Source organism: Beta vulgaris, chromosome 5 (genome assembly GCF_026745355.1).
Source record: "Beta vulgaris subsp. vulgaris cultivar EL10 chromosome 5, EL10.2, whole genome shotgun sequence".
Lineage (NCBI taxonomy): Eukaryota > Viridiplantae > Streptophyta > Magnoliopsida > Caryophyllales > Amaranthaceae > Beta > Beta vulgaris.
Window position 1 is genome coordinate 39,622,510 of NC_079206.1, and position 27,203 is coordinate 39,649,712.

Sequence of the window (27,203 nt, forward strand, 5' to 3'; positions counted from 1 at the left end):
AATACTGTAAATGTTTGTAACTACGATAAACTAACATATAACGATTTGAACTCCAAGTTATTCAAAATCATTTCTCGAAATATACTTGTAGTTTAAACACTTCTAAAGTATCGTTGAATTAACATATAATATTAACAATAATAACCTACTAGAAAATCGTTAATTAAAAATATAAACTTCATATTCCAACTTAATATGATAAGAAGATCTAATATATATAATTTTGGATAACAATGATAATTAAAACACCCTTAAAAATATGGGTTGTTACAAAAAAACTCTTTTTTGTACAACTGAAACTTGGACCAACTCTGTTCCTCTAGGAACTTGTTCCCAGTCAGCCTGTTCCCCCTGAACAGTTGACTTCTCCCTTGACTTCACTCGAAATCTGTTCTCTTTCTCTCTTCTCTTTCTCTTTCTCTCTTCTCTCAAGAATGATTACAGATTTTGATTCTCTCAACCCAATCTATAATACATCAATGTCTAAGAAGAAGAAAAACCGAGCAAACTTTCACTAAGAATATTACATAAAAATTCTGAAAGTTATTCTAAAAAGATCATTACAAACATCTATTTGTAGAGACCTATTTACTTGATTTCTTCTCCACGAACTTCTCCATGTTCTTCTCCATGAACACACGTTCTCTTAGCCACTTCTCCATTTTGTCCGTTGTAATCTATCCGTTGGTAGTTTAGTTTGTTGGGCTTCCACGATCTTCTCCATGATCTCAGCCACTTCTCCATTATCACACGCCTTACATATAGTTAGGTTGTTTTGGTTCCTAAATTCTAGGAACTACCTCAACGTTCACTTTGTTGGCGCTGCTGCTTAGGTTAATGATTTGCGGCTTCATACTTCTAGGAAAATATCAAAGCTGCGCATACATTTCACTAAACAAGATATTATGGAATCTTCATATATTACATTAGTTATCACCATAATATAAATCGGATAACACAAGTAAATAATAAATAATTTTAAACTTTAAATACTTAATCAAACCTTCATAAAATATTTACCATTTTATTTGTGTACCTTAAGAACATTTATTCGTATTAAAAACTAGACAAATAAAATAAATAAAACAAAAACAAACTAGAGAACTAGAACTAAGACATAAACAAGTTACTTCTAAGAAGGAACCTAAAAACCGAATTAAACTAATAAAATGTAAACATTAATTATATGTCATTATCAAAATAGTAATATCAAAATATATGGAATAACTGTCTCCCTTACTATCTATAAGTAAAAAAGTATCATCCGAGATGAAATTCCCAATGTCCATGACACGAAATAAATGATCAACATTACTAGAACTGTCATTCTTTCTCCAGCTATGAATGTTTTTTTCTGTATCATTTAAATTCGGATCTTCCTTTCTACTGGTATTTTCAATAGGACCAAGACTGTCCATTGATTTACTTAATCCACATCCACACCTGTGTTCTAACCCTTTCTTAGACAACATCGAATTGAACCACCATTTTTTCATAGAGCTTTCTTGCCCCCTAGTCGCATGAAAATAAAATAGATGAGATGAATAGTCATTCGATGAAAATTGATTTGAACATTTCCTGTCAGAATAAGCATCTAGATCCAATCACTCAGATTATTAACTCAAAATTTAAAATGAGTAAGTATAGGTGAAAGAAATACTTTTTTTTGTAAAAATCCATCGTATAACTTGGTTGTATATGAATATGATAGAACTTTTTTTTTCGTAGAATCTCGTCGAATATAAGAATGAATAAGTTTCTATTCTAATACGGAATGAAACGGACAATATACAAGATGGGTAGAAGGAGTTCGTATACTTGACTTGATATCCACAGTCATAGTCCGAACCCACGGAATATGTATAAGAATCTACCAATTCTACCAATCCTAGAGATCCAGGATTAATGGTGGATCCAAGACAATAATAGAAAGTTTGAGTTGTTTAGTATTCCATTTTGTATTTAAGATCTTGCCGGTATATTTAAATAAGTCTCTATAAATAGAGAGATACAATGTATATATAGAATAATTGGATTCGGCTCAATCCTTTTAGGAAAAGATTGGGCCGAGTTTAATTACAATTCAACCGAACATTAATTACTTAGCCTAGACTGTATCCATTGCTGGGAATTCAAATTTGATTTCCTTCCATACCTCACAAGCAGCAGCTAGTTCAGGACTCCATTTGCTAGCTTCGCGAATAATTGCATTACCCTCGGTAGCAAGATTACGTCCCTCATTACGAGCTTGTACACATGCTTCTAGAGCTACTCGATTCGCTACAGCACCTGGTGCATTTCCCCAAGGGTGTCCTAAAGTTCCTCCACCAAACTGTAGTACAGAATCATCCCCAAAGATCTCGGTTAGCGCAGGCATATGCCAAACATGAATACCTCCTGAAGCAACGGGTAGAACACCTGGTGTGGAAACCCAAGATTGAGTGAAATAAATACCGCGACTTCGGTCTTTTTCAGTATAATCATCACGTAGTAAATCAACAAAGCCTAAAGTAATATCTCTTTCCCCTTCAAGCTTACCTACTACGGTACCAGAATGAATATGATCTCCACCAGACAGACGTAACGCTTTAGCTAGTACACGGAAGTGCATACCATGATTCTTCTGTCTATCAATAACTGCGTGCATTGCACGGTGGATGTGAAGAAGTAGACCATTATCTCGGCAATAATGAGCCAAGGTAGTATTTGCAGTGAATCCCCCTGTTAAGTAGTCATGCATTACGATAGGAACTCCCAACTCTCTGGCAAATACAGCCCTTTTTATCATTTCTTCGCATGTACCCGCGGTAGCATTCAAGTAATGCCCCTTGATTTCACCTGTTTCGGCTTGTGCTTTATAAAGAGCTTCGGCACAAAATAGGAAACGGTCTCTCCAACGCATAAACGGTTGGGAGTTCACGTTTTCATCATCTTTGGTAAAATCAAGTCCACCGCGAAGACATTCATAAACTGCTCGACCATAGTTTTTAGCGGATAACCCCAATTTAGGTTTAATAGTGCATCCTAATAGGGGACGACCATACTTGTTCAATTTATCTCTCTCAACTTGGATACCGTGAGGCGGGCCTTGGAAAGTTTTTACATAAGCAACAGGGATTCGCAAATCCTCCAAACGTAGAGCACGCAGGGCTTTGAACCCAAATACGTTACCCACAATGGAAGTAAACATGTTAGTAACAGAACCTTCTTCAAAAAGGTCTAAAGGATACGCTACATAACAAATATATTGATTTTCTTCTCCAGCAACGGGCTCGATGTGGTAGCATCGTCCTTTGTAACGATCAAGACTGGTAAGTCCGTCGGTCCATACAGTTGTCCATGTACCAGTAGAAGATTCGGCAGCTACTGCAGCCCCTGCTTCTTCGGGTGGAACTCCAGGTTGAGGAGATACTCGGAATGCTGCCAAGATATCAGTATCTAAGGTTTCATACTCAGGAGTATAATAAGTCAATTTGTAATCTTTAACACCAGCTTTAAATCCAACACTTGCTTTAGTCTCTGTTTGTGGTGACATAAGTCCCTCCCTACAACTTCAATTTTAAATTTTTACAACAAAGCAACAAGGTCTACTCGACATAAATTAGGCCTTAATGAAACCTTTTACAGGAATCTTTCATAAAATTCTCAATTAATATTATCAACTAATCAAAATGGTTCGTTAATAGACCATGTATTTGATTCGCCAAATACATCATTATTGTATACTCTTTCATATATATGGCGCAACCCAAGCGTAACCGTTGTTTTTCAAGTTTCTAATTTCTTACCCCCATTTGAATCAAAAGAACTAACTAATTAGAAATTTACTCTTGACAGCGGCATATGTTGTATATGTATATCCTAGATGTGAAAATATGCGGAATTCCATCATGAAAAGGTAAAAAAAAAGGCTAGACACAAATCTATATACTAAATACAAACTAAGTCCCAATTCGATAGAAATTACGAATCATAAAAAAAAATATAGGTTAGAGTTCGGGTTCGATTTCCGTAGATAATATAGAAAGGATTGTCTATAATGATAGGCAAATAAAAGACTTTCTCGGGATTTTTGGTCATCCGTTTGATATTTTGAAAATAGGTGGATTGAAATTTCAAATTGAATAGAAATAGAATAATTCAAAAAAGTAAACAATTGAATTGGATTCCTTTGGATGGTACCAACAAAATGGATTGCTAACTCCTATTTCTTATTTAATTAATCGATCAACTTGCTATCGGACATTTTTTTTTTTTTTTTTTTTTGGATTCGATAATTTTCATTTTCGCAAAAAATTTCGACATACTTTACTATATATTATGAGAACCAATTCTACTACTTCTGGTCCTGGGGTTCCCACACTTGAAAAAAAAAACCTGGGGCGTATCGCTCAAATTATTGGTCCGGTACTGGACGTAGCTTTTCCTCCAGGCAAGATGCCAAATATTTACAACGCTCTAATAGTTACGGGTCAAGATACTACTGGTCAACCAATTAATGTGACTTGTGAGGTACAACAATTATTAGGAAATAATCGAGTTAGGGCTGTAGCTATGAGTGCTACAGATGGTCTAATGCGAGGAATGGAAGTTATTGATACAGGAGCTCCTTTAAGTGTTCCAGTCGGCGGCGCGACTCTCGGACGAATTTTTAACGTGCTTGGGGAGCCTGTTGATAATTTAGGTCCCGTAGATACTCGCACAACATCTCCTATTCATAGATCTGCGCCTGCCTTTACACAGTTAGATACAAAATTATCTATTTTTGAAACAGAATTAAAGTGGTAGATCTTTTAGCCCCTTATCGCCGTGGAGGAAAAATCGGACTATTTGGGGGCGCGGGAGTGGGTAAAACAGTGCTCATTATGGAATTGATCAACAATATTGCAAAAGCTCATGGGGGCGTATCCGTATTTGGCGGAGTAGGTGAACGTACTCGTGAAGGAAATGATCTTTACATGGAAATGAAAGAATCCGGAGTTATCAATGAACAAAATTTTTTTTTAATATATTAAGTTAGCTTTATCTACGGTCAAATGAATGAACCGCCAGGGGCGCGTATGAGAGTTGGGTTGACTGCCCTAACTATGGCGGAATATTTCCGAGATGTTAATGAACAAGACGTACTTCTATTTATCGACAATATCTTCCGTTTCGTCCAAGCCGGATCTGAAGTATCTGCCTTATTGGGTCGAATGCTTCCGCTGTAGGTTATCAACTACTCCTTAGTACCGAAATGGGCTCGTTACAGGAAAGAATTACTTCTACAAAAGAAGGATCCATAACTTCGATTCAAGCCGTCTATGTACCTGCAGACGATTTGACCGATCCCGCTCCTGCCACGACATTTGCACATTTAGATGCGACTACCGTACTATCAAGAGGATTGGCCGCCAAAGGGATCTATCCAGCGGTGGATCCGTTAGACTCAACGTCAACTATGCTTCAACCTAGGATCGTTGGTGAGGAACATTATGAAATTGCGCAAAGAGTTAAGCAAACCTTACAACGTTACAAAGAACTTCAGGACATTATAGCTATCCTTGGGTTGGACGAATTATCCGAAGAAGATCGTTTAACTGTAGCAAGAGCACGAAAAATTGAGCGTTTCTTATCACAACCTTTTTTCGTAGCAGAAGTATTTACAGGCTCTCCAGGAAAATATGTTGGTCTAGCAGAAACAATTAGAGGGTTTCAATTGATCTTTTCCGGAGAATTAGATGGTCTTCCTGAACAGGCCTTTTATTTGGTAGGTAACATCGATGAAGTTACCGCGAAAGCTATGAACTTAGAAATGGAGAGCAAATTAAAGAAATGACCTTAAATCTTTGTGTACTGACTCCTAATCGAAGTGTTTGGAATTCAAAAGTAAAAGAAATCATTTTATCTACTAATAGTGGCCAAATTGGCGTATTACCAAATCATGCCCCGATTGCCACAGCGGTAGATATAGGGATTTTAAGAATACGCCTTAACGACCAATGGTTAACAATGGCTCTGATGGGCGGTTTTGCTAGAATAGGCAATAATGAGATCACTATTTTAGTAAATGAGGCTGAGAAGGGTAGTGACATTGATCCACAAGAAGCTCAGCAAACTCTTGAAATAGCAGAAGCTAACTTGAAGAAAGCGGAAGGAAAGAGACAAGTAATTGAAGCAAATCTAGCTCTTAGACGAGCTAGGACACGGGTAGAGGCTAGCAATACGATTTCGTCGTAACTAATCGGTGCGTTCGAATAATCAAAAGAAGTTCTGTTTATACACCCTTTATCTATATCTTCTATATATATATAGAAGATATCATATATCTTATTTTGATTTTATTGATTCAATCAAATTCAAATAAGATAATCAATTTAATAGTCTTAATAATCCGAGGGTGAGTAGAAAAACTTATTAGATACCAAAGTCGAGGGTATCTAATAAGTTTTACCTACTATTGGATTTGAACCAATGACTCCCGCCGTATGAAAGCAATACTCTAACCGCTGAGTTAAGTAGGCCTTTATATCATTCCAAAGAGGACTAAATATAACCATCACATAGATTGATTATAAATCCAATATTGTTTAGAAGCAATATCAATCAAACAGATCAAAGAGCTATGATGTTGGATCGTGGAATATTTATCTTGACAAGAAATTATCTACATGCTAAAATATGGAGCATAAACACAAGGGCTATAGCTCAGTTAGGTAGAGCACCTCGTTTACACGCGCGCCCAATGGTTTTCAGGGGAGTCCATAATGCAATCAAAAGAATTCATCTTTTTGATAAATCTATGTCTTACTCTATGACTTTGAGGAAACAAGAGAACAATAGCCTGACAATTAGTTCTAGTTCGGTCCTACTTAATGTCCATTTAGTTACCAAATAGAACCCATTATTGATTTGAGATATTGATAGGGTGAATACCCAGCCTATTCAATGCTAGGCATAATGAGTATAAGGGCCTCAAAAAATCTCTTTTCGTCCTATGAACTTTAAGGTGTATGAAGTTTCATATTGGATTCTTTAAGCAGAACGATAGAGACTCCATTTAATTTTAAAATTGATCTAGGCCAAAGGCAGACCTACGTCAAGATAACTCTTCTTTGAAACACTTTGGTAGTGCTTTTGAATCAAAATTCCAATAAATAATGAATCGGAGCACATGGAACCCTTTTCTTTCTATCAAGAAAAAATATGGTGGACTAGCTGATATTTATATCAGTTAATGAAAGAGCCCAATGCAAAAAAAAGCATGTTGGGTCTTTGAAACAGTTCAAATCATTTTGAGAATAATAAGTTTGATCTGTTTTACCGAGAAGGTCTACGGTTCGAGTCCGTATAGCCCTACTAAATTTATATACTATCGAATGAATATTAATAATTTATTAAACTATATAGTTTAATAAATTATTAATATTTGATTTGTTTGTTGTTTAGAACCGATCAGTTGACTCTTATCAAAAAAAAAAAAAGATTAATAATTAAATTCCAACCTAACCAACCAACTACAATTGAATGGAATAAGTGGATCTAGAAACACCCTACTTACTTTGTTTACTAAAATTTGATTTGTAGACAAGCCCGGGTTTGAAAAAGATCTTTGGTAAATTTCATTGTCAAAGAAACTTTTTGTCTTGATATACCTTACCTATCAAAGCGTAAACAAGTAGTCTTTTCTGTCCTTATACAATCAATAGAAACTACTCTGTCCGAATTCGAATTAAATATACCAAACCAACCCGATTCCAATTCGGAAATCAAAATTCTTAAACATTCTCTTGCGTGTGAATTCTCTATTCTAAGAAATAAAAAAAAAAACGAGAATTCAATTTGGAATTTTTTTTTTTTTTAGTTCGAAAAATCGAGGTGAAAGTGAGAAAGTTTTCTTTGTATATGTATAAGATAAGAACAATATAAATATATATTTGTATATAATTACAGGTGGAATGGAAAAAAAATGGAAATAAGATTCCAGGCAATTACTCTTGAAACGAGACATATCCCGCAGTAAACAAACGAGGTGGTTCACTTAAAATGAATTGTTGTTTTGACTAAAGAGGTATGGATAACTTATTCAATAATCAACTAATTCGACATATTTTCCACATTCATAAGGAGTCCGTCTATGTTTATACTTTATGAATATGATATTTTCTGGGCATTTTTATAATATCAAGTGTTATTCCTATTTTAGCATTTCTATTTTCCGGAATTTTAGCTCCGATTAGCAAAGGACCCGAGAAACTTTCTAGTTACGAATCGGGTATAGAACCTATGGGGGATGCTTGGTTACAATTTCGAATCCGTTATTATATGTTTGCTCTAGTTTTTGTTGTTTTTGATGTTGAAACGGTTTTTTTATCCATGGGCAATGAGTTTTGATATATTGGGTGTATCCGTATTTATAGAAGCTTTAATTTTCGTGCTTATCCTAATTGTTGGTTTAGTTTATGCCTGGCGAAAAGGAGCATTGGAATGGTCTTAATCCCCGAATATTCCGACAATAAAAAGAAAAAAGGAAAAAAAAAACGATTGAAACAGTTATGAATTCCATTGAGTTTCCAGTACTTGATCGAATAGCCCAAAATTCAGTTATTTCAACTACATCAAATGATCTTTCAAATTGGTCAAGACTCTCCAGTTTATGGCCGCTTCTCTACGGTACCAGTTGTTGCTTCATCGAATTTGCTTCATTAATAGGTTCGCGATTCGACTTTGATCGTTATGGACTGGTACCAAGATCGAGCCCTAGACAAGCGGACCTAATTTTAACAGCCGGTACTGTAACAATGAAAATGGCCCCTTCTTTAGTGCGATTATATGAGCAAATGCCTGAACCAAAATATGTTATTGCTATGGGAGCATGTACAATTACAGGGGGGATGTTCAGTACCGATTCTTATAGTACTGTTCGAGGGGTCGATAAACTAATTCCCGTGGATGTCTATTTGCCGGGCTGTCCACCTAAACCGGAAGCAGTTATAGATGCTATAACAAAGCTTCGTAAGAAAATATCTCGGGAAATCTATGAAGATAGAATTAAGTCTCAACCGAAGAATCGATGTTTTACTATCAATCACAAGTTTCGTGTTGGGCGTAGTATTCATACCGGAAATTATGATCAAGGATTACTATATAAATATAAATTGTCATCGACTTCAGAGATTCCTCCTGAAACATTTTTCAAATACAAAAGCTCAGTATCTTCCCAGAATTAGTGAATTAAACAGGATTCTTTTTTTTTTTGAATTGAAAGCAGCAGGTCAATTTTCCGAAATTTCATCGTATTGGAAAGTAAATATAAAAAAAAAATGAGGGAGATATAAACAAGATGCAGGGTCGTTTGTCTGCTTGGCTAGTCAAACACGGGCTAGTTCATAGATCGTTGGGCTTTGATTACCAAGGAATAGAGACTTTACAAATAAAGCCTGAAGATTGGCATTCCATTGCTGTTATTTTATATGTATATGGTTACAATTATTTACGTTCTCAATGTGCTTATGATGTAGCACCAGGCGGGCTCTTAGCTAGTGTGTATCATCTTACGAGAATAGAGTGCGGTGTGGATCAACCGGAAGAGGTATGCATAAAAGTATTTGTTCCAAGGGGGAATCCTAGAATTCCGTCCGTTTTCTGGGTTTGGAAAAGCGCCGATTTTCAAGAACGGGAATCTTACGATATGTTGGGAATCTCGTATGATAATCATCCACGCCTGAAACGTATTTTAATGCCCGAAAGTTGGATAGGCTGGCCCTTACGTAAGGATTATATTGTCCCCAATTTTTATGAAATACAAGATGCTTATTGAATGATAAGAAACTTATTTTCACTTCTACGACATCAGATATCTAAAGACTATAGACTATTTATATGTTCTTTTCTAGATAGTTTAAACTTTTGGAATATTTGGAGTATGTATAAAGTATTAATATGCATTTTGCCTGAGAGTAGACACAATATGAACAAATCAAAAAAATAGAAAATAGAATCAAATTCTTTTTCGTTATTTTGATTTTATAAACTTTCTACCCATCTATCTATAAAATAGATGGGGTATATCGCGTGATAACTAGCTAAATACTTTATGTATGGGGCATGATCTCGGCTATTAATGAATATGTATATCAATCCATTAAAAAAAGCATGTGCCAGGAACCAGATTTGAACTGGTGACACGAGGATTTTCAGTCCTCTGCTCTACCAGCTGAGCTATCCCGACCATCCATTCATCTTTCTGGTGCATCATCTTCTCATTTTAGTTGATAACTCTGGTCTATGTCAATTAAAAGAAAAGGATGAAAAGTACTACTAAAGTCTTATCGAGGTACCGGAATCCCTTGGGTTTTCCAAATTTTTCTATAATTTTAGTACGAGTAATAATATGATATGAATTGTGAATCACTCAATTGAGGACTCCTTGCTCAAAGATATTCATTTGTACGTTTACTTGAGATAAGAGAAAAACATTTTCGTTCAGATCCATTTTGAAAAGAAAAAAATGAGGGGTATAACCGCGTTCAAACCGTTAATGAAAAAAAAGATAACTAGTTAGAGAGTAAAAAGCTTTTGGGGATAGAGGGACTTGAACCCTCACGATTTTTAAAGTCGACGGATTTTCCTCTTACTATAAATTTCATTGTTGTCAGTATTGACATGTAAAATGGGACTCTATCTTTATTCTCGTCCGATTAATCAGTTCTTCCAACGATCTATCAGACTATGGAGTGAATATTTGATTCTTTTTTCAACTTGAAATCGATTCACAAGAATTCTTCCATTTTTTCCTATTCATATAATATATATTTGTCATTTCATATTCTAAATTTGAATTTAGAGAGAATTTCATATTCTATAATATAGAAATATCTAAAAATTTAGAAAAAAAAATACAGAATAGATTCGAAGTGTCATTAATCATTTGATATAGTATATTCTTCACCCATTTTGGATTGGAGGTTCGACGGAAGAATTCTTAGAACAACACAGTACAGTCAACCCCATTTGTTAGAACAGCTTCCTTTGAGTCTCTGCACCTATCCTTTTTTTTTATTCTTGTTTTCGGAATCCTTATTTTTTTTCTTTTGAAAAAAGGAGTTGGCTCAGGATTGCCCATTTTTATTAATTCCAGGGTTTCTCTGAATTTGAAAGTTTTCACTTAGTAGGTCTCCATACTAAGGCTCAAGCCAATTAAGTCCGTAGCGTCTACCGATTTCGCCATATCCCCTTTTGTGTTTTGTTTTAAGATTAGGATCTTAGTGTGATGTCCTTCCCCGTTATTCTTTCATTTCTGCCGGAACCATCGAATTCATTAGATTTGATATGGATTACTATCAAATGTTTCCTCCTATTTCATTTTTTGTATATCTTCTTTCATCTCTATCGGAAGTCTATATCTTCATTTGCTTTGGTCTAATCAGAAATGATTCTATCATATTTCGTAGCTCCAATTCAATATAGATGGATATATACCATATATATCCTCCTCCCCATTTTTTTCCCATGCAATTTTGAATACTCAAAGGATCGATTCTTTGTTTTTCATCATAGTCTATGAATGAAAGCCCAAGAATATCTTATTATGTTATTATGATCCGGAGTTCATCGATTCTAAATTTTTTCTTTAATTTTACTTTTATTTTCGGTTTTCTTAAAGCAGATCCTTATAACTATTAACTCTAAAAAATATCTTAAAAAAAATTGTCATAATGAAATTTGTTTTGAATTTCGATTTGAAATGAATTTGAAAATTCATAGCTCTACTAAAAAGAGAAATAGAATTTGCTATAATTTATAAATCGAATTTAAATAGAATCTAATTGTTCTAGGCGCAAAATAGAATATACATAGAAAGAAATAAACTAAATTCAATATTTCTATTTATTAGAAATTTATATCATACAAGGATAAAAATGAATAAGCCTAAACTAAAATATAGTTCATTAAATTCCAGTGCATGTACAATTTCTGGGAGCCCGCTTAGCTCAGAGGTTAGAGCATCGCATTTGTAATGCGATGGTCATCGGTTCGATTCCGATAGCCGGCTTTTCTCCATTTTTCTTTGTTCAATCTTTTTTTATTTATTATATATATTTTTTTTTGCAATCGAAGAACAAAGAAAAGAACAAGGGTGCCTTTCCCTTCTTGAAAACGATCTATTATGTCGTAGAAACTTACAACTAGGAATAAAAGGAAAAGGGTTCAATCTCAGCAGAACAAATCAGGAAAAAACTCTTTCTTTTATTTTACTTAGCATATTTTAATACAAATATATAATATATAAAAAGGTTCGTATATGATGGATATACAATTCATTTTCTTATTCATTGGAATACAATACTTTAGGGGATTTCGTTTCATTTATCATTTAGTTCAGTTTTAATTTAGGTTTTTTTGTAAATATGGAATATATATATATATAAATAGAAATAAAATAAATAAAGAAAGGAGTCTTTATGTCGCGTTACCGAGGGCCTCGTTTCAAAAAAATACGCCGTTTAGGGGCTTTACCTGGACTAACCAATAAAAGGCCTAGAGCGGGAAGTGATCTTAGAAACCAATCGCGTTCCGGGAAAAGATCTCAATATCGTATTCGTCTAGAAGAAAAACAAAAATTGCGTTTTCATTATGGTATTACAGAACGCCAATTACTTAAATACGTTCGTATCGCCAGAAAAGCCAAAGGGTCAACCGGTCAGGTTTTACTACAATTACTTGAAATGCGTTTGGATAACATCCTTTTTCGATTGGGTATGGCTCCGACTATTCCTGGAGCCCGCCAATTAGTTAACCATAGACATATTTTAGTTAACGGCCGTATAGTAGATATACCAAGTTATCGTTGCAAATCCCAAGATACTATTATGGCGAAGGATGAACAAAAATCCCGATCTCTAATTCAAAATTCTCTTGATTCATCCACCCGTGAGGAATTGCCCAAACATTTGACTCTTAACCCATTCCCATATAAAGGGTTAGTCAATCAAATAATAGATAGTAAGTGGGTCGGTTTGAAAATAAATGAATTGCTAGTGGTAGAATATTATTCTCGTCAGACTTAGCCCTAAATAAAATACAAAGCAAAGAGTTCGGACAATTGGGTCCCTTTCTTTCGCCAAAGTCAAATGACTTAAGGTTTAAAGTCAGAGGTTTGATCCAGATTTTATCCTATATCATGTATCCTAGATTGGCAGAAAGATTTTCACTCCTTGTCCATTCGTTCCAGTATTTTATGTACCGCGGCAATTCGAAATAGAATAAATATATATCAAAATAAAAGAAGGATCCAACTCTTATGTTCTAATAATAGGATTTTATGTTGTTTGATTTGTTACAGTTAGGAATGTTGGCGAATTAAATTAGGTGAAAGTACGGAAAGAGAGGGATTCGAACCCTCGGTAAACAAAAGCCTACATAGCAGTTCCAATGCTACGCCTTGAACCACTCGGCCATCTCTCCTACACAACGATTATGACTCAGAAACCGAAGAAATAGCGAGCCATTACTCTAGTTCATATTTCTATTACTATTCCATTTTTGTTTGGATAGGTACGACTAGGACCAACCCACCAATACTATAACTAATAGTAATAGAATCTTTTTTTTTTTAAAGATTTACTCGTAGGATTTAATTAAAAACAAAGTTTTTCCTTGTGAAAGGATAAAATATATATTGATTCATATTTGGAAAGATAATGTTCCTATCCATTAATTTGATATTTCGATAAATGATTATTCGATTCTTTTTCCCTTTTCTTTTTAGATCAAAAATTCCTTGATTCTTACGCTTCGATGAAATCGGAATAGCTCCTATACTACTACATTTCATTTGTATGAATTCGAATGGGATTCCACTATTTCTTATTGATTCTTAAAAAGGAGCAATTTGTTTGGGTATTTGCAATAATTGGGATAAATAGCAGTATAAGTAGTAGTAGAAAATTTGGCTCTTTATTGTAATTTTTTGGTTTGTAAATGAATCTGTTTTTATGTTATTTCGTACTGTACAAATCCTTTGTTTGTGTAATCGTTTTCCCACAAGGGGTAATGAGAAGAATTTTAGAATGGATTGATACCTATGCCTAGATCGCGGATAAATGGAAATTTTATTGATAAGACCTTTTCAATTGTGGCCAATATCTTATTACGAATAATTCCGACAACTTCAGGAGAAAAAGAGGCATTTACTTATTACAGAGATGGTGTGATTTGATTTTTTTATTATTTAGTTTCCTTTTACTGCTCCTAGTTTTATGAGAAAGGCACACGATTCGGGATAGAAAGAAAAAATATTCTTATTCCATTTCCATATTACATATTATATAAATAAACCTACGCTTGTTGAAGGTGAAGTTTAGAAATAGAACAATTCCTTCTGTCGTGTATCCCCGATTGATGCAACCTCGGATACTATGCTTCAGTTATCGATTTTAGTATTGAGCGAAAGGTTACACCTTTGTGTTTTGTATTACAGGTCAATCCTACTTCCTAGTAATATAGTACCAATAGGCGGCATAGGGGAAGAAGCACTACACCTAGCAATCGACAACACGAAAACTTTGTTAAAAATTACTTACCTATTCCCTTTCTTTTCTTACCTGGATTGGGACTAACAAGAATGGTTGGGACAACAAACATCCATCTCGTTCGTACTTTGGATACCCGTATAACCATCGAAGACTGTTGAAGTGACTATTTCCTGGAAATTAGGAGGCGTTGAGGACAAAGGAATTGTTGGAGTTATCCTTTTTATTTAGTATCAAGACACTTGATTCTAGTAAAATATCTTGCGCAAGAAGGTTGGCTAGAAATTTTTTTAAAAACACTAGCCCCGCTCAGTTCATAATGAGAATGTTTTAATCCTTTTTGATTATTCCATGTATTTTTAATTCTCATTATGTATATTTAAGGGAGGAGCCGTATGAGGTGAAAATTTCATGTACGGTTCTGGAACGGAGATTCTTTTAATCGAATAACGACAGTAACGGATGTATATATATATATATATATATATATATATATATATATATTTAAGTCATATGAGAACCACCTTATGGTGAGACCGTGAGAACCGCTCATTTTTCCTCATTTTATGAAGATTTTGATCATTTCATAACATTTTTGCTCATTTTATGTTTCACTTATTTTATGGTTTTGCTCATTTAACAATTTTGTGGTCATTTATCAATGTTTTTGCTCATTTTACGTTTTGCTCATTTTACTTTTTTTTTTCTCATTGAACTTTTTAATGTTTATTTTACATTTTTCTTCTTTTACATTTTTGTACATTTTACGTTTTTGATAACTTAATGTTTTCTACTCATTTTATGTTTCTGCTCATTTGTTACTTTTTGCTCATTTTAGGAAGTTTTTGCTCATTTTAAGTGGTTCTCACGGTTCTCACCATAAGAGGGTTCTCACTAGAACCCAACCCTATATATATATATATATATATATATATATATATATATATATATGTATATATATATATATATATGTATACATATAGATATATATATATATATACATATAGATATATATATATATATATATATTAATAGTCAGGTTATGTAAAATATTGTGTGTTAGTATGTTATTGTTGCCTTGTTAATCTACATGTACTGCTATATGATCTTATGTTTAGTAAAAATTTGTTGTTACTTATTGTGTGATGCGTTCGGCAGTAAGAATGGTTAATTACATTTCTCTTGCTTGCCTGGTATTCTGGTCTATAGGTGGTCTTCATGCTTGTGTTGATGCTTCCTACTTAATTTTATGTTATATTTGTATTATGAGCATGTTGTAGTAAGGTTGCTGAATTTTTTGAACTGTTGTTTTCGTTGACAGCATATTATAAACATGTTATGCTAAGTTTATGAGTTCATATTGTATATTATTATTCGTTGTTGTCATTGTTGTTTGGCATATGTGTGTATATCTTTGACCTTGTGATGTTACTATACTGTACTTCTTGAGTAATATTGAAAGAATTATGGGTTTGCATTTCTTCCAAGAGCATGTCTTTGTTTTGGGCAAAGCTTTCTTGGTAAGAGTTTATACTTGTTACTTCGCAGCCGGTTTTAGTTTATAGTAGAAGGTAAGTTGGTTGGAATTGTTTCTTTTATTGACCTCTAGATTATAATTTTATTATAAACAATCCAATTATTATGATGTGATGGAATATCTAAATGTTGTTGCATAATCTATATATGAAACTTTAGGTTTTGGCATAAGGTAATTTATATTTGATTTTTTATATATGAAAATTCATATGTATACTTGCTTGATATGATCTTATACTTCCGATTCAGTTAAATTATGTTGTGCTTGTGCCTTCTGGTGAAAGTTATAATTTTGTTTAAATATGTTTATGGTATATATATCATGTTTGGTGAATTATTTGTTGAGGTTATATAATAGTAAGTTGGTACTTATCATGAGTGGTTTTACCTTCTTATTTTCATTTTATTTTTATTTTTGATGATGAGCTAAAATTATATGGTTTGGAGTTAGTGTAATTATTATTTTCTTTGAGAAGAGTTTTATTGGAAGCTGAAATTCTTGTTTTGCGATCCTAGATTTCTACTGATTTGGTGTAAGGTATTAAGGGCATCCGTGTGATAATTTTATGGTTGAGTATTATTTTATTATTACTATTGTTTGAGAGCAAGATATCCGGCGAGAAGGAATCCCAGGGTGAAGAACATGCAAACCATATAGCGGAATCCTTGGTATACATTGATTTTATTGTCGTCCAAGAGGTCAGTGGGGACGAATTCCACACTGCATCGGGAGTATGGTCATTTTTGGACACATACAGTAGGGAAGGCAACTCATAGGTTGTCTTGGAGGTTGCCATCTAGCATTATCATAAGAAGTGGATTGCGATCAATTAGCGTTCTCTCTTAAACTATTTATATTATTTTATTACATTTAACTTGATGGTTTATATGGGTACTATTTATTCTGTTATCTTTACCCTATTTGTATTCAGCATGTTGTATTGTCTTTGTTGAACTGATATATCCATTTGTTTATTTGATTATTTGAAGTTTAATTACGAGATGTTACGGTATAACTTAATTGTTAAATCTTTTATAACTCTTATGTGGATCCTGATTGAGTAGGAGAATTGTTGGTTACTCCCGACTTATTGTGGATGTTGGTTGATATATTTTAAAGGTGTTTTCAGGCGTGATTGTATTTTATTTTTTTATTTATGTTTACTACATTGGGTTTATGAGGTTGTTTTACCTCTTTATGAATAATTTTGATTATTTAATTGGGTTTTATTTAGTTTAGTTTAATTAACCTTTGTTTCAATGGCATTTCATTCAGGCGATGTTTCCCCTAATCGTCATTTAATTTCTAGAGTTTTTGTTAGAAACAACCTTTTAAAACCACTTTTTTGTGAAAAATAACCTTTCAAAATCATTTTTGCAATGTACAACCTAAAAGTAAATTTTGTTTGCAAGATGAAACCTAGAGCTATTTTCTGGTGTTGACTATGTAGGTTCCAGCATTGATCGTTACTTCTGTTTAAATAAAAAAAATTAATTTCATTTTCCCTCTTTTTTTAACTCAACTAAACATAAACCCACATACTCTCTCCTCTCCATTTATTTCTTTCACTCTCACTCTCTTCCATTAACCCTCCTCATCAGGTCGAAAGTAAATGATCCAATACGAGAGTGGGTGCAGGCCACAAGGAATTGTATATGTGTTATTGTTGTGCCCTGATTCTGGCATAACTTGGGGGCGTTGTAATAAGCAATGGGGAACTGTTATGATGTTACTTTTGTTACGTTGATTCCACATTATGTAGGAAGGAGTAAATGGAGGCTTTGTTGGTTCATTTTTCATGTTGCCCGACAAGTGGACCATGAACATAAGCAAGTTGCTTTCACCACCAATTTAGAACTCCTCGATTCCAGTTTCTTATCGATTGCTTGTCAAATTTACACCTTGGAGGTTCTTGATGTTTTCGAAAACTATTTATACTCAATCCCAGATGAGTTTTTCACAAACTGTGGCAAAATTTCGAGCTGAAATCTATTGATTTTAATGGGAACGACTTGGAAAGGTCCTCAACCCTCTTTCAATAATAAAGGTTTTGCCCAGTTAGAGTACTTGGATTTTTCTAGTAATTCACTGAGTGGAAGCATTGGAGCACATTTGAATGGGCTGGTGGCCGTCTCAAAAGCTTGAATCTTATGTCCAATGACTTGAACGGGTTAATTCCTATCCATCTGTTTACAAGATTGAAAGAGTTAGAGGTAATTCGGTTATCATCTAATATTTACCGGACAGAATACCAGAGCAACTAGCTAATTGCAACAACCTCTCCATTATCGATCTCTCCCAAAATAGGTTGGTAGGTATAATACCCAAGGAACTATTGTTGCTACCAAATTTGTAGACGGTTAATCTCTCTTACAATAGCTTGGTTGGACTTGAAACAATACAAAATGATTCTATTACAGTAAAATGATTCTATTACGGTTAATCTCTCTTACAATACCAAATTTGTATTGTAAACACTATATATATTGAATGTCAGGGTTAACCTAATCAGCTTAACACAATTATTCTCCACACTTGTACATTGTATCAAAGCCTAGGGTTTTCTAAAAAGATTTTTTTTTCTCTCTTCCGATGGATCTTGCGGCCACCGCTTCCGCCACCACCGTTGGTCTTGCCTCCTCTCTGCCGGCGCGTGAGTCTGCCGCTCAACCATCAACGCTGGTGCGCCCCACCGCGACCACGATGCACGTCGACGCGTTCTTCCCGCAGCCCTTCGTTGGCTCGTATTATTCGCAGCCCATATCTGCTGCTCTCGGATCTTCAGCCTTTACCTACAGTTTATCTCCGGCGATCCTCAACGCCTCCACGTCGTCATCCTCTTCGCGAAATCAGCCCCGCATTTCTCCCGATTTTATTACCGCGCCTAATGCGCTACCCACGGGATTCGTGATGCAGTTTTCCTTGTCTCCTTCGTCGTTCCTGTTTGCTTTATCGCAAATATCTGCTCCTAATCTCAGTAATTTGGTAACTATCACTCTCTCTTCTTCTTAGGGTTATTTGTTGTGAAAAACTCAGTTTACTTGTTTGTTACTTTCCCATCAATTGCTTAGTATGGTTGAAGGCACTGTTTCAATTCCCCCATGCTACTATTATTGATGAACATGGTATTTCGGTTCCTAATGCACAATTTTATGAATATTTACGTGTGGATCAACAAATTATATCCTAGATTTTTGCCACGTTGTCTCGTTATGTTTTTGTTAATGTGCATGATTTATCCACCTCTATGGAAATTTGGACTCGTTTGCAAACTAGATTTATGCATGCTAGTATGGCTCGCTCTATGGAATTGAAAGATCGTCTTACTCGTAACAAGCCTATAAGTATCGATCAAGAAAACCTATGGCTTAAACCTCATTGATATAATAATACATCAATATAAGTATACTGTTATACTATATTTCACGTAAATGACTATATAATCAAAACATTTAATTCAGCAAGTAACAATTTTATAAGTGATATTTCAAGAACAAGAAGTAATTTTCATAAGTAATGACCTTATTAGAGAAATATAACTAGTATAACTATTTACCGATTAACATTTATGCATATTAAAAGATTCAAGATAATATTTCAAGTATATATTTATATGATTGGTTTATCTGTTTAACATACGAATATTTTTTATTCCCTAATTAATATACCGAAAAATGAGACAATGAGATATTTGACACATTCAGATATTGGTTCAATAAATGATATAAATTATAAAATTTCTAATTGCTATCATAAATAATTATAATTATTATTTTAAAATGGATTTAGAAAGTATGAGATTTGAGATTTAGAGCATGGGGTTTAGTTGCTTTGGATAACAATAGTAGAATTTATAAGGTATGAAATTTTAATGCCTTTTTTGTGTTTGAGAAGAGAGAGATTGCGATTTACATTGTTAAACCAATCTTAGGCGTTGCTTTCAGGGGAGTATAAATCTAACGGCAAAAAATGACGCAAACTCATGAATCCATGCATTACGAAGCGGGAGGTACAATTGCAATTGAGCGCCAATTTGTCAAAATGAAGAAAGAAAACCAAACTTAAAATTGCAATTTTGGCTCTTGAAATTCACCGAGAAATTCAACAACAATATTCCCCCCCCCCCCAGTATAATTCACCCATTCTGTAAACCAAATCAACTCTTTCAAAACCTTCAATAAACAAAAACCAATTTCTGAAACATTTCTCTCTGTATCTACTTTCCTCTCTACATATCTTTCTCTTTCGATTTTCCTCTCTCTTCAGTTTGAGCAGTAGAGGTGTAGAACTATAAGAATGGCAGGACGAGGAGCGACGAGCAGCAATCCCCTATCACCTTCCGTTTTAAGATCTTCAACCCCAAAACCCAAAATCCTCAAATCCCATCACACTCTATCTCTCTCTTCCCCTACATAGTAAATACATCCCTAGTAATTTCATAGAACTAATTTTTTTACTTGCTTAGTCTATGAAATTAATGACAACTTTGTTTTACCAATGAGATTTGTTGATGTAAATCTACTTATTTCGTTAGTCTAGTATAGTTCTTTTTTAAAAAAAAAAAATGGTTGTGTAAATCTACTTATTTAGAAGTTGAAATTAGTTCATGGGCTAATAATTGTTGATGTAAATCTGCTAATTTTTTTGGGTTATATTGATTTTCTCCTATCTTGTTCTGCTTTCTACTACCTTTTTCTTTTATTTTTGTTTTTAAACCCCCTTTTTTATAATGGGTTTCTTATTTTATGTAGATCTTTTAATTTGGAAATTCCAAAATAGTTCTCATTTTCTTGAGCTGTTAATCTTGCATTCAACAGTAGTATATATTGCGATATAGTTCTTATATATAGTTCTTATCAAAATAAATATTAGGTTCCCCAGCCAGCCTAGTTGTATAGTTTTTGGGAATCTTTTGGAGGGTGGTGTGGGGGAGAATTTAACCAAGTAGAATATGTTTATGCAAATGACTTAATTATGCAACTGACTTAATACAATATTAATGTTTCCAACATATAAAACTGTAGAAGTCTATTTTCATAGCAAGCAACAAATTTGCGGGTGACGAATACCGAGTTCAATTTTCTTTCTAGACATGGAAATTTTTTATTGGGTATTAATTTTAACAAGTTATGTATATATAGCGAAAGATAAAATTAAAAGTTTCAATTTCATATAGATATGAATGTCATAAATTCATATATTAATAAATCTTCATAAATTCATATATTAATAAATTGTCATAATAAATCTTCATGTGAGAGTACATCATAAAGTTGAGCAAAATTTAAATTGAGTTTAGAGTATAAAGCATTGAACTTCGCATAGTTGAAAATTATCAAGAAATTAAGTTATATGCAATGTCATAAATTTAAGTACTAATAAAAAATTATCATGATAAAATTTGTATGTGAATTGGAGTACTATCATGAATTTGGGTAATATGTGAATTTTGTTAGGGTAAGTTAAAAACCAGTTTAAAACACTTTCAGTTTAAATTGGTTTCAGTTCAATTCAGTTCAGTTTCAATTTGAATCAGTTTAGTTAATTCACTTACATATTCAGTTCAGTTCAGTTGATCGATCAACTTTTCAGTTTTTCACAGTTATTTTCAGTTACAGTTTGTTTCAGTTCAATTGCAGTTCAGTTTTGGTTTTTCATTTACAGTTTATTTCAGTTTCAGTTCATCATTTTTCAGTTAATTTCAGTTACAATTACCCAGTTCAGTTTAATTCAGTTCAAATTTCAGTTGTTTCAGTTCAACCAGCCGTTCATTAACCAAACTGACAGCTCTAGTGGGAATAGAAGGAATCTCAACTGCATATTTGTTAATTTTGGGCCGCAATTTATTAGTTTTCAATTTTCTTCTCTCATAAACAATTATTTTTAACTCAATTCAGTTCAATTCAATTCAATTCAGATATTTTAATCTGAAACCAATCTGATATAATTCGAATAGTAACTACACCCGACAGCTAATATAATCCGAATCTGCCACAATCCGATATTGAGAGATCCGAAATCCGAGTTGCCCAAGAAAAAGACTATCTGAAATCCAAATAATATCAACCCGTAGCAATCGTCTATACAATAAGATCCGTCAATGTAAATGGGTGAATTTAACATATATTCCTCTGTTTCTAAATAAGTGCAACATTTGCACAGTGTTTACTATTCACAGTTTAAACTTTAATTAGCTTTGGTGATTTACATTTTATTAAAAACATAGTCATGTGAGATCTTGTTAGATTCGTCTGAATGTGAATTTTTTAATATCAACTTTTTATAATTTTTACTTATTGATAATTGAAGATATAAATGGTTAAAAAAATGCATTGGCAAATGTGAAAACAAGAAGTGTTGCACTTATTTAGAAATGGATGAAGTATTTTTTTAACCTTACATTATTATAATTTTAATAAAAAAAAATAAATTATTATTGGAATTTAATATCTAGAATACACTATTGTTTATTTATGGAACTTGTGAGCGTGTCGCTATGAAATATTATATGACACTAAATACATGGCTTTAGAGACAACTAACTACATTTGATGCTAAAAAAAATGGCTTTAGAGACAACTAAATTCATGTGACGTTAAATACATGGCTTTAGAGACAACTAACTACAGTTGATGCTGAAAAAAATGGCTTTAGAGACAACTAATTCATGTGACGCTAAATACAAGATTTTAGAGACAACTAACTACAGTTAATGCTGAAAAGAAATGGCTTTAGAGACAACTAAAGTCATGTGACGCTAAATACATGGTTTTAGAGACAAGTAACTACAGTTGATGCTAAAAAAATGGCTTTAGAGACAACTAAATTCATGTGATGCTAAAAATATGGATTTAGAGACAACAAATATTCATGTGATGCTAAAAACATGGTTTTAGAGGCAACCAACATTCATCTGATGCTGAAATGTATCTTTAGAGGCAAAATAATATAATTGACACTAAAAACCATATAATTTAGAGGCAACCATGTTTATTTGATGGTAAAAGGGGGTTTTAGAGGCAAGTCGGCCAAATGATGTGCCTCTATAGCCAAATTTTTTTGTAGTGCAACAACAATGCTAATCGGGAACGCTCCAATGGTATGAGTAAATATTCTAACTTGTCATCCTATAGTATGCCTTACCTAGATTTATATTACTAATGATTTATTCTCAGCAGGGAGTAATTCATCAAGTAGTAATGTAAACTCTACCCCTATTTCCGATACTTGTGGTCTATGTTGCTTTCTAGGTCATCAAGCTGCCTATTGTCCTTAAAGATTCAATTCCAACTTTGTTCCCTCTTCATCTGAAAGTGTCACTCGAGCCTTAGTTGCACTGTCTGTTGGTGGTGAAGCTAATGATTCAGTCTGGAACCCGGATTCGGAAGCTGTATCTCACATGACCCCCCAGGTCGGTAAGTTTTTTGCTAAAACTCCTTATACTGGGTCTAGCTAGCTCTGTTGTAGTTGGTAATGGTACCTTACTCCCTATTAAAAGTACATGCAATTTAACCTTAAAAACTCCAAGTCGTCCTCCAAATATCATATGTCTGTCATGTTCCTAACTTGAAACATAATTTATTATCAGTTAACAAGTTGTGTCAAGAAAATGATTATGTTGTAAGTTCTGATTAAAATTTTGATTCTGTTAAGGACCAGACAATAGGGGAGGTTCTGCTTCGAGGATCCAATAAGCAAGGTGTCTACCCTCTTCAGCCTATTGTTGTCCCTCCTGAGTCTACAGTTCCTGCTTTCCTAGCCACTAGGGAGTCGGGTGACATTTGACATGCTCGTCTGGGTCATACCTCTTCTAGCATCTTAGGATCTTTATGTTTAAATAAGTCAATCACATGTACTTCTAAGTTTCATGATGATTGTGTTGGATGTAAGTTAGGAGAAATACATCGTTTACCTTTTGATTCAGTTGAACATGTTTCTCCATATCCATTATATAAAATTCACAGTGATCTTTGGCAATCTCCTATTTTGTCAAATCAATTATATTGTTATTATGTTGTGTTTGTTGATGATTTCTTGCTTTATTCATGGATTTATCCTTTACATCGTAAATCGGAAGCTTATTTACAATTTATTGTGTTTCAAAAGATGGTTGATTTTTTTTTTAATTGCAAGATCAAAATTTTTCAAAGTGATGGAGGTAGGGAATTTGATAATTCTCCTCTTCTACAACATTTTCGTGACAATGGCATTATTTTTCAAAAATCTTGTCCCCACACTCCTGCTCATAACGGTGTTGTAGAACGCAGCCATCGTCATTGTTGAAATGGCCCGTACTATGATTATTCATTTTGACTTTCATGAACTTAGTGTTAGATTGGAGTCCCATGTATGTCGCATCATCATGTATGTCTGGCATGTCTGTGTCTAATCTAGGTCAGTCGAGTTCCCTTCCTCCCCCACTCCCGGATTCCCCTGTCTTGCCCACACTTTCCCAACCACCCACTGGGCCTTCCCTCTCTCCTGGCTGCGTGTCTGCTGGGCTCGCTGGCCACCCTTCAGTCGCTGGATCCCCAGCTTCCACACCCGCATCTGCTGGCTGGCACGCTGGATCACCAGCGCTAACTGGCCCAGCATCCGAGGCTGCCCCTGCTGCCTGGCTCGCTAGATCACCAGTGCTCGCCGGCCCAGCTTCCGTGTCCGCTAGCCCAGCCTCGGCCCCCGCATCCAGCCTCGCTCAGCGCCGTGCTGAGCATTTCACTCCCACGCATGATCTTGTTGGCTTCTTGTCTCCTTCCCCTTTCTCATCTTCTCGTCTTGTGTCCCACAACCCGTCCATTCCTAGCTCTTCTTCTGTTATGGTCAACCATCATCCCATGGTCACCCGTTTAAAAGATGGTGTCTCTAAGCCTAAAGTCTTAATGAACTTAAACACTGAAATTGTAGAGTTTGAACCTACTAATTTTAAACAAGCTTCTAAAGACTCACGTTGGCGTCAAGCTATGCTAGATGAATATAAGGCTTTAATTAATAACGGCACATAGGAGTTGGTTCCTCTCAACTATTGTAACAGCTCGCACTTCCGAGCTGCTAACTAATCACAATTAAGATACACAAAACAGAATCAACACTTAACAAACCTCGAATTTGCATTTATTTACAGCGGAAACTAAACCTATAAAGACGATCCTGGATCTGTGGGTCAGGGGCCCACAATATAACAACTTAAAAATCAAATAACAGATTACGAATACTTTGAAACAAAACATCTAACTTTAACCTCAGCCCACCATTTCATAACATAAAACTCTTCTTCTTGATGAATAATCATATTCCACGACCTCAACATCAACCCTGCAAAATCACTAACAATGAACCTTGCCCCCACCAGGACAGGTTCGAAGAACAAAATCAGAAAAACTGAGTACACACACTGTCCAACCAGAAATTCATTTTAGTGGTTTAAAATATAGTTGTGCGGTTCATTACTCATTAAGTGGAACAATCCCAGACTTCAAAAATACTTAAAATCAAATAGTTAGAAATGTTTCTATCACGACTCCAGCAACCCTTAACTAGAAAGTCCAATAAAGAGTACTCATACATATACTACAGATAATAAGTTCCTTGCCATAAGGACAATGTTCAACAACAGTTGAAATACATAAGCTCATCCCAAAACCTCATTTTGGTGGCTTAAGACCATTCGTATACAATTCATGCTAGAATTCAGTATGCTTCACAAGTAAGGTACTTGCTTAAAAATTTCAGGATTACTATCCTTGCACAATCATATTAAAGTAAGAATTTTTATCATGAAGATCACCACTTAGATCATTCAACAACCCTTTGGGTCTACAACATTTAATTTCATTGGGTAAAGCGAACACGAATAGAGAGGGGTTCCTTACACAAGGAGCCGACTGTCTCTAAGCGAATGGAGTTCGTCACTCCACCATTTAAATATTTATGCTTGCAAGCCTTAACCAGGACATGTCCCATTTTTATTATCTGTTGGACTTCACCCACCCAGCGAGGGTTCGGAAGGAGATCACCCATCCTCAAAGGGTTGTTGTTCATACCGTACCTTATTTGGTATCGGCCTTTACCCACTTGTATCCATAGTTTATTTACATAAATAGTTTAAATGCACAGTTTATCAATACCACACGTGTTTCAAAGAACACATATTTATCCATGAAGAGGAAAAATAATCACCACTACTATGGTGTTGCTAATCATTGCAAGACTTGGATCTTCTTTTGAAATCTTTTGTTTACGTCAACAATTTCACATATTAGTTACGTGTAAAGATATAAGGAAATAATCAATTCTTTACTACTTGTAAAAGTCGTATAGGCACTTAGTGTGCTCATTTAAACTTTACCAAAAGGGTTGAGTTAACAAGAACATTTGGAACTTTTGTCAAAATAATTACAGCAAAATACTGAACTTAAAATGAACATAACTTCCTGCTCGGTACTTCGAATTAGGAATTTCCAAAACTTAACCTCAATAACTTTTGGATCATGACTACTCAAAGGAACAATACTCGCTCCATAACACATATTGAGCATCTCGCTCCATAAATGCTGTTTACTTTCCCCATAAAACAATCGCTAAATAATAATGCTTATTTTCCCAATAACACAAACTTATATCTTTCAAAACTTATTATACTCTTGTTCTTAATTCGTATCGCATACTCAATTCCAAAGTGTATCAACGACTTAAACCTCTGTCCGTAAATTAATATAAAACAAAACAAAGTTGAAATGTAATTAACATATCCAAAATACCTGAACCTCAATAATCTTATAATAACACAACTCGAATATCAAATAATCTCACTTACCTCAAATATTCCTTTCAAGGAAGTAATATACATAAAACGTATTCAAAATCAAATGTCTCTCCGCAGTCGAACCCATAACATAATCAAAATGTAAAATATGTTTCTCAAAGACTCATAAGATAATTAACTATTATCGAGACCCAATTCTAAGCTCGTGCGATTAACCTGTAATATTTTACTTGTAAACTATAAGGTATCCTCTAACATGACTTGGCAATTCCCTTTATCATAATAGTTTCTCTTTGTACCTGGACTTCCGTCTTTAATTAACTTATAGCATCTAAACTATATCATTCCAAAATTCTCATGATATGAATTTTCCCCTTAAAGGTTTTCTTAT

The 27,203-nt window shown here is 34.2% G+C and overlaps 3 protein-coding genes and 3 non-coding genes across 6 annotated transcripts; 3 read left to right on the forward strand and 3 right to left on the reverse strand.

Moving 5' to 3' along the window:
- Nucleotides 1–1,919: 1,919 nt before the first annotated feature.
- Nucleotides 1,920–3,535, reverse strand: LOC125493978 (ribulose bisphosphate carboxylase large chain). The gene has a single exon (XM_048637467.2). The coding sequence runs from the start codon at nucleotides 3,533–3,535 to the stop codon at nucleotides 2,108–2,110; it is 1,428 nt and encodes a 475-aa protein (XP_048493424.1). The 3' UTR covers nucleotides 1,920–2,107.
- Nucleotides 3,536–4,320: 785 nt separating this feature from the next.
- On the forward strand, nucleotides 4,321–6,285 carry LOC125493981 (ATP synthase subunit beta, chloroplastic). Its single transcript, XM_048637470.2, is given in 4 exon segments — nucleotides 4,321–4,771; nucleotides 4,774–5,196; nucleotides 5,199–5,799; nucleotides 5,865–6,285. Coding segments are annotated over 4 exon segments (1,830 nt in total). The 3' UTR covers nucleotides 6,220–6,285.
- A 2,100-nt stretch (nucleotides 6,286–8,385) lies between these two features.
- On the forward strand, nucleotides 8,386–9,265 carry LOC125493979 (NAD(P)H-quinone oxidoreductase subunit K, chloroplastic). Its single transcript, XM_048637468.2, has one exon. The coding sequence runs from the start codon at nucleotides 8,535–8,537 to the stop codon at nucleotides 9,207–9,209; it is 675 nt and encodes a 224-aa protein (XP_048493425.2). The 5' UTR covers nucleotides 8,386–8,534; the 3' UTR covers nucleotides 9,210–9,265.
- Nucleotides 9,266–10,137: 872 nt separating this feature from the next.
- TRNAF-GAA (transfer RNA phenylalanine (anticodon GAA)) lies at nucleotides 10,138–10,210 on the reverse strand. Its single transcript has one exon. It is a non-coding gene; the product is annotated as a tRNA-Phe (tRNA).
- Nucleotides 10,211–11,961: 1,751 nt separating this feature from the next.
- Nucleotides 11,962–12,034, forward strand: TRNAT-UGU (transfer RNA threonine (anticodon UGU)). The gene has a single exon. It is a non-coding gene; the product is annotated as a tRNA-Thr (tRNA).
- Nucleotides 12,035–13,359: 1,325 nt separating this feature from the next.
- Nucleotides 13,360–13,446, reverse strand: TRNAS-GGA (transfer RNA serine (anticodon GGA)). The gene has a single exon. It is a non-coding gene; the product is annotated as a tRNA-Ser (tRNA).
- Nucleotides 13,447–27,203: the final 13,757 nt, after the last annotated feature.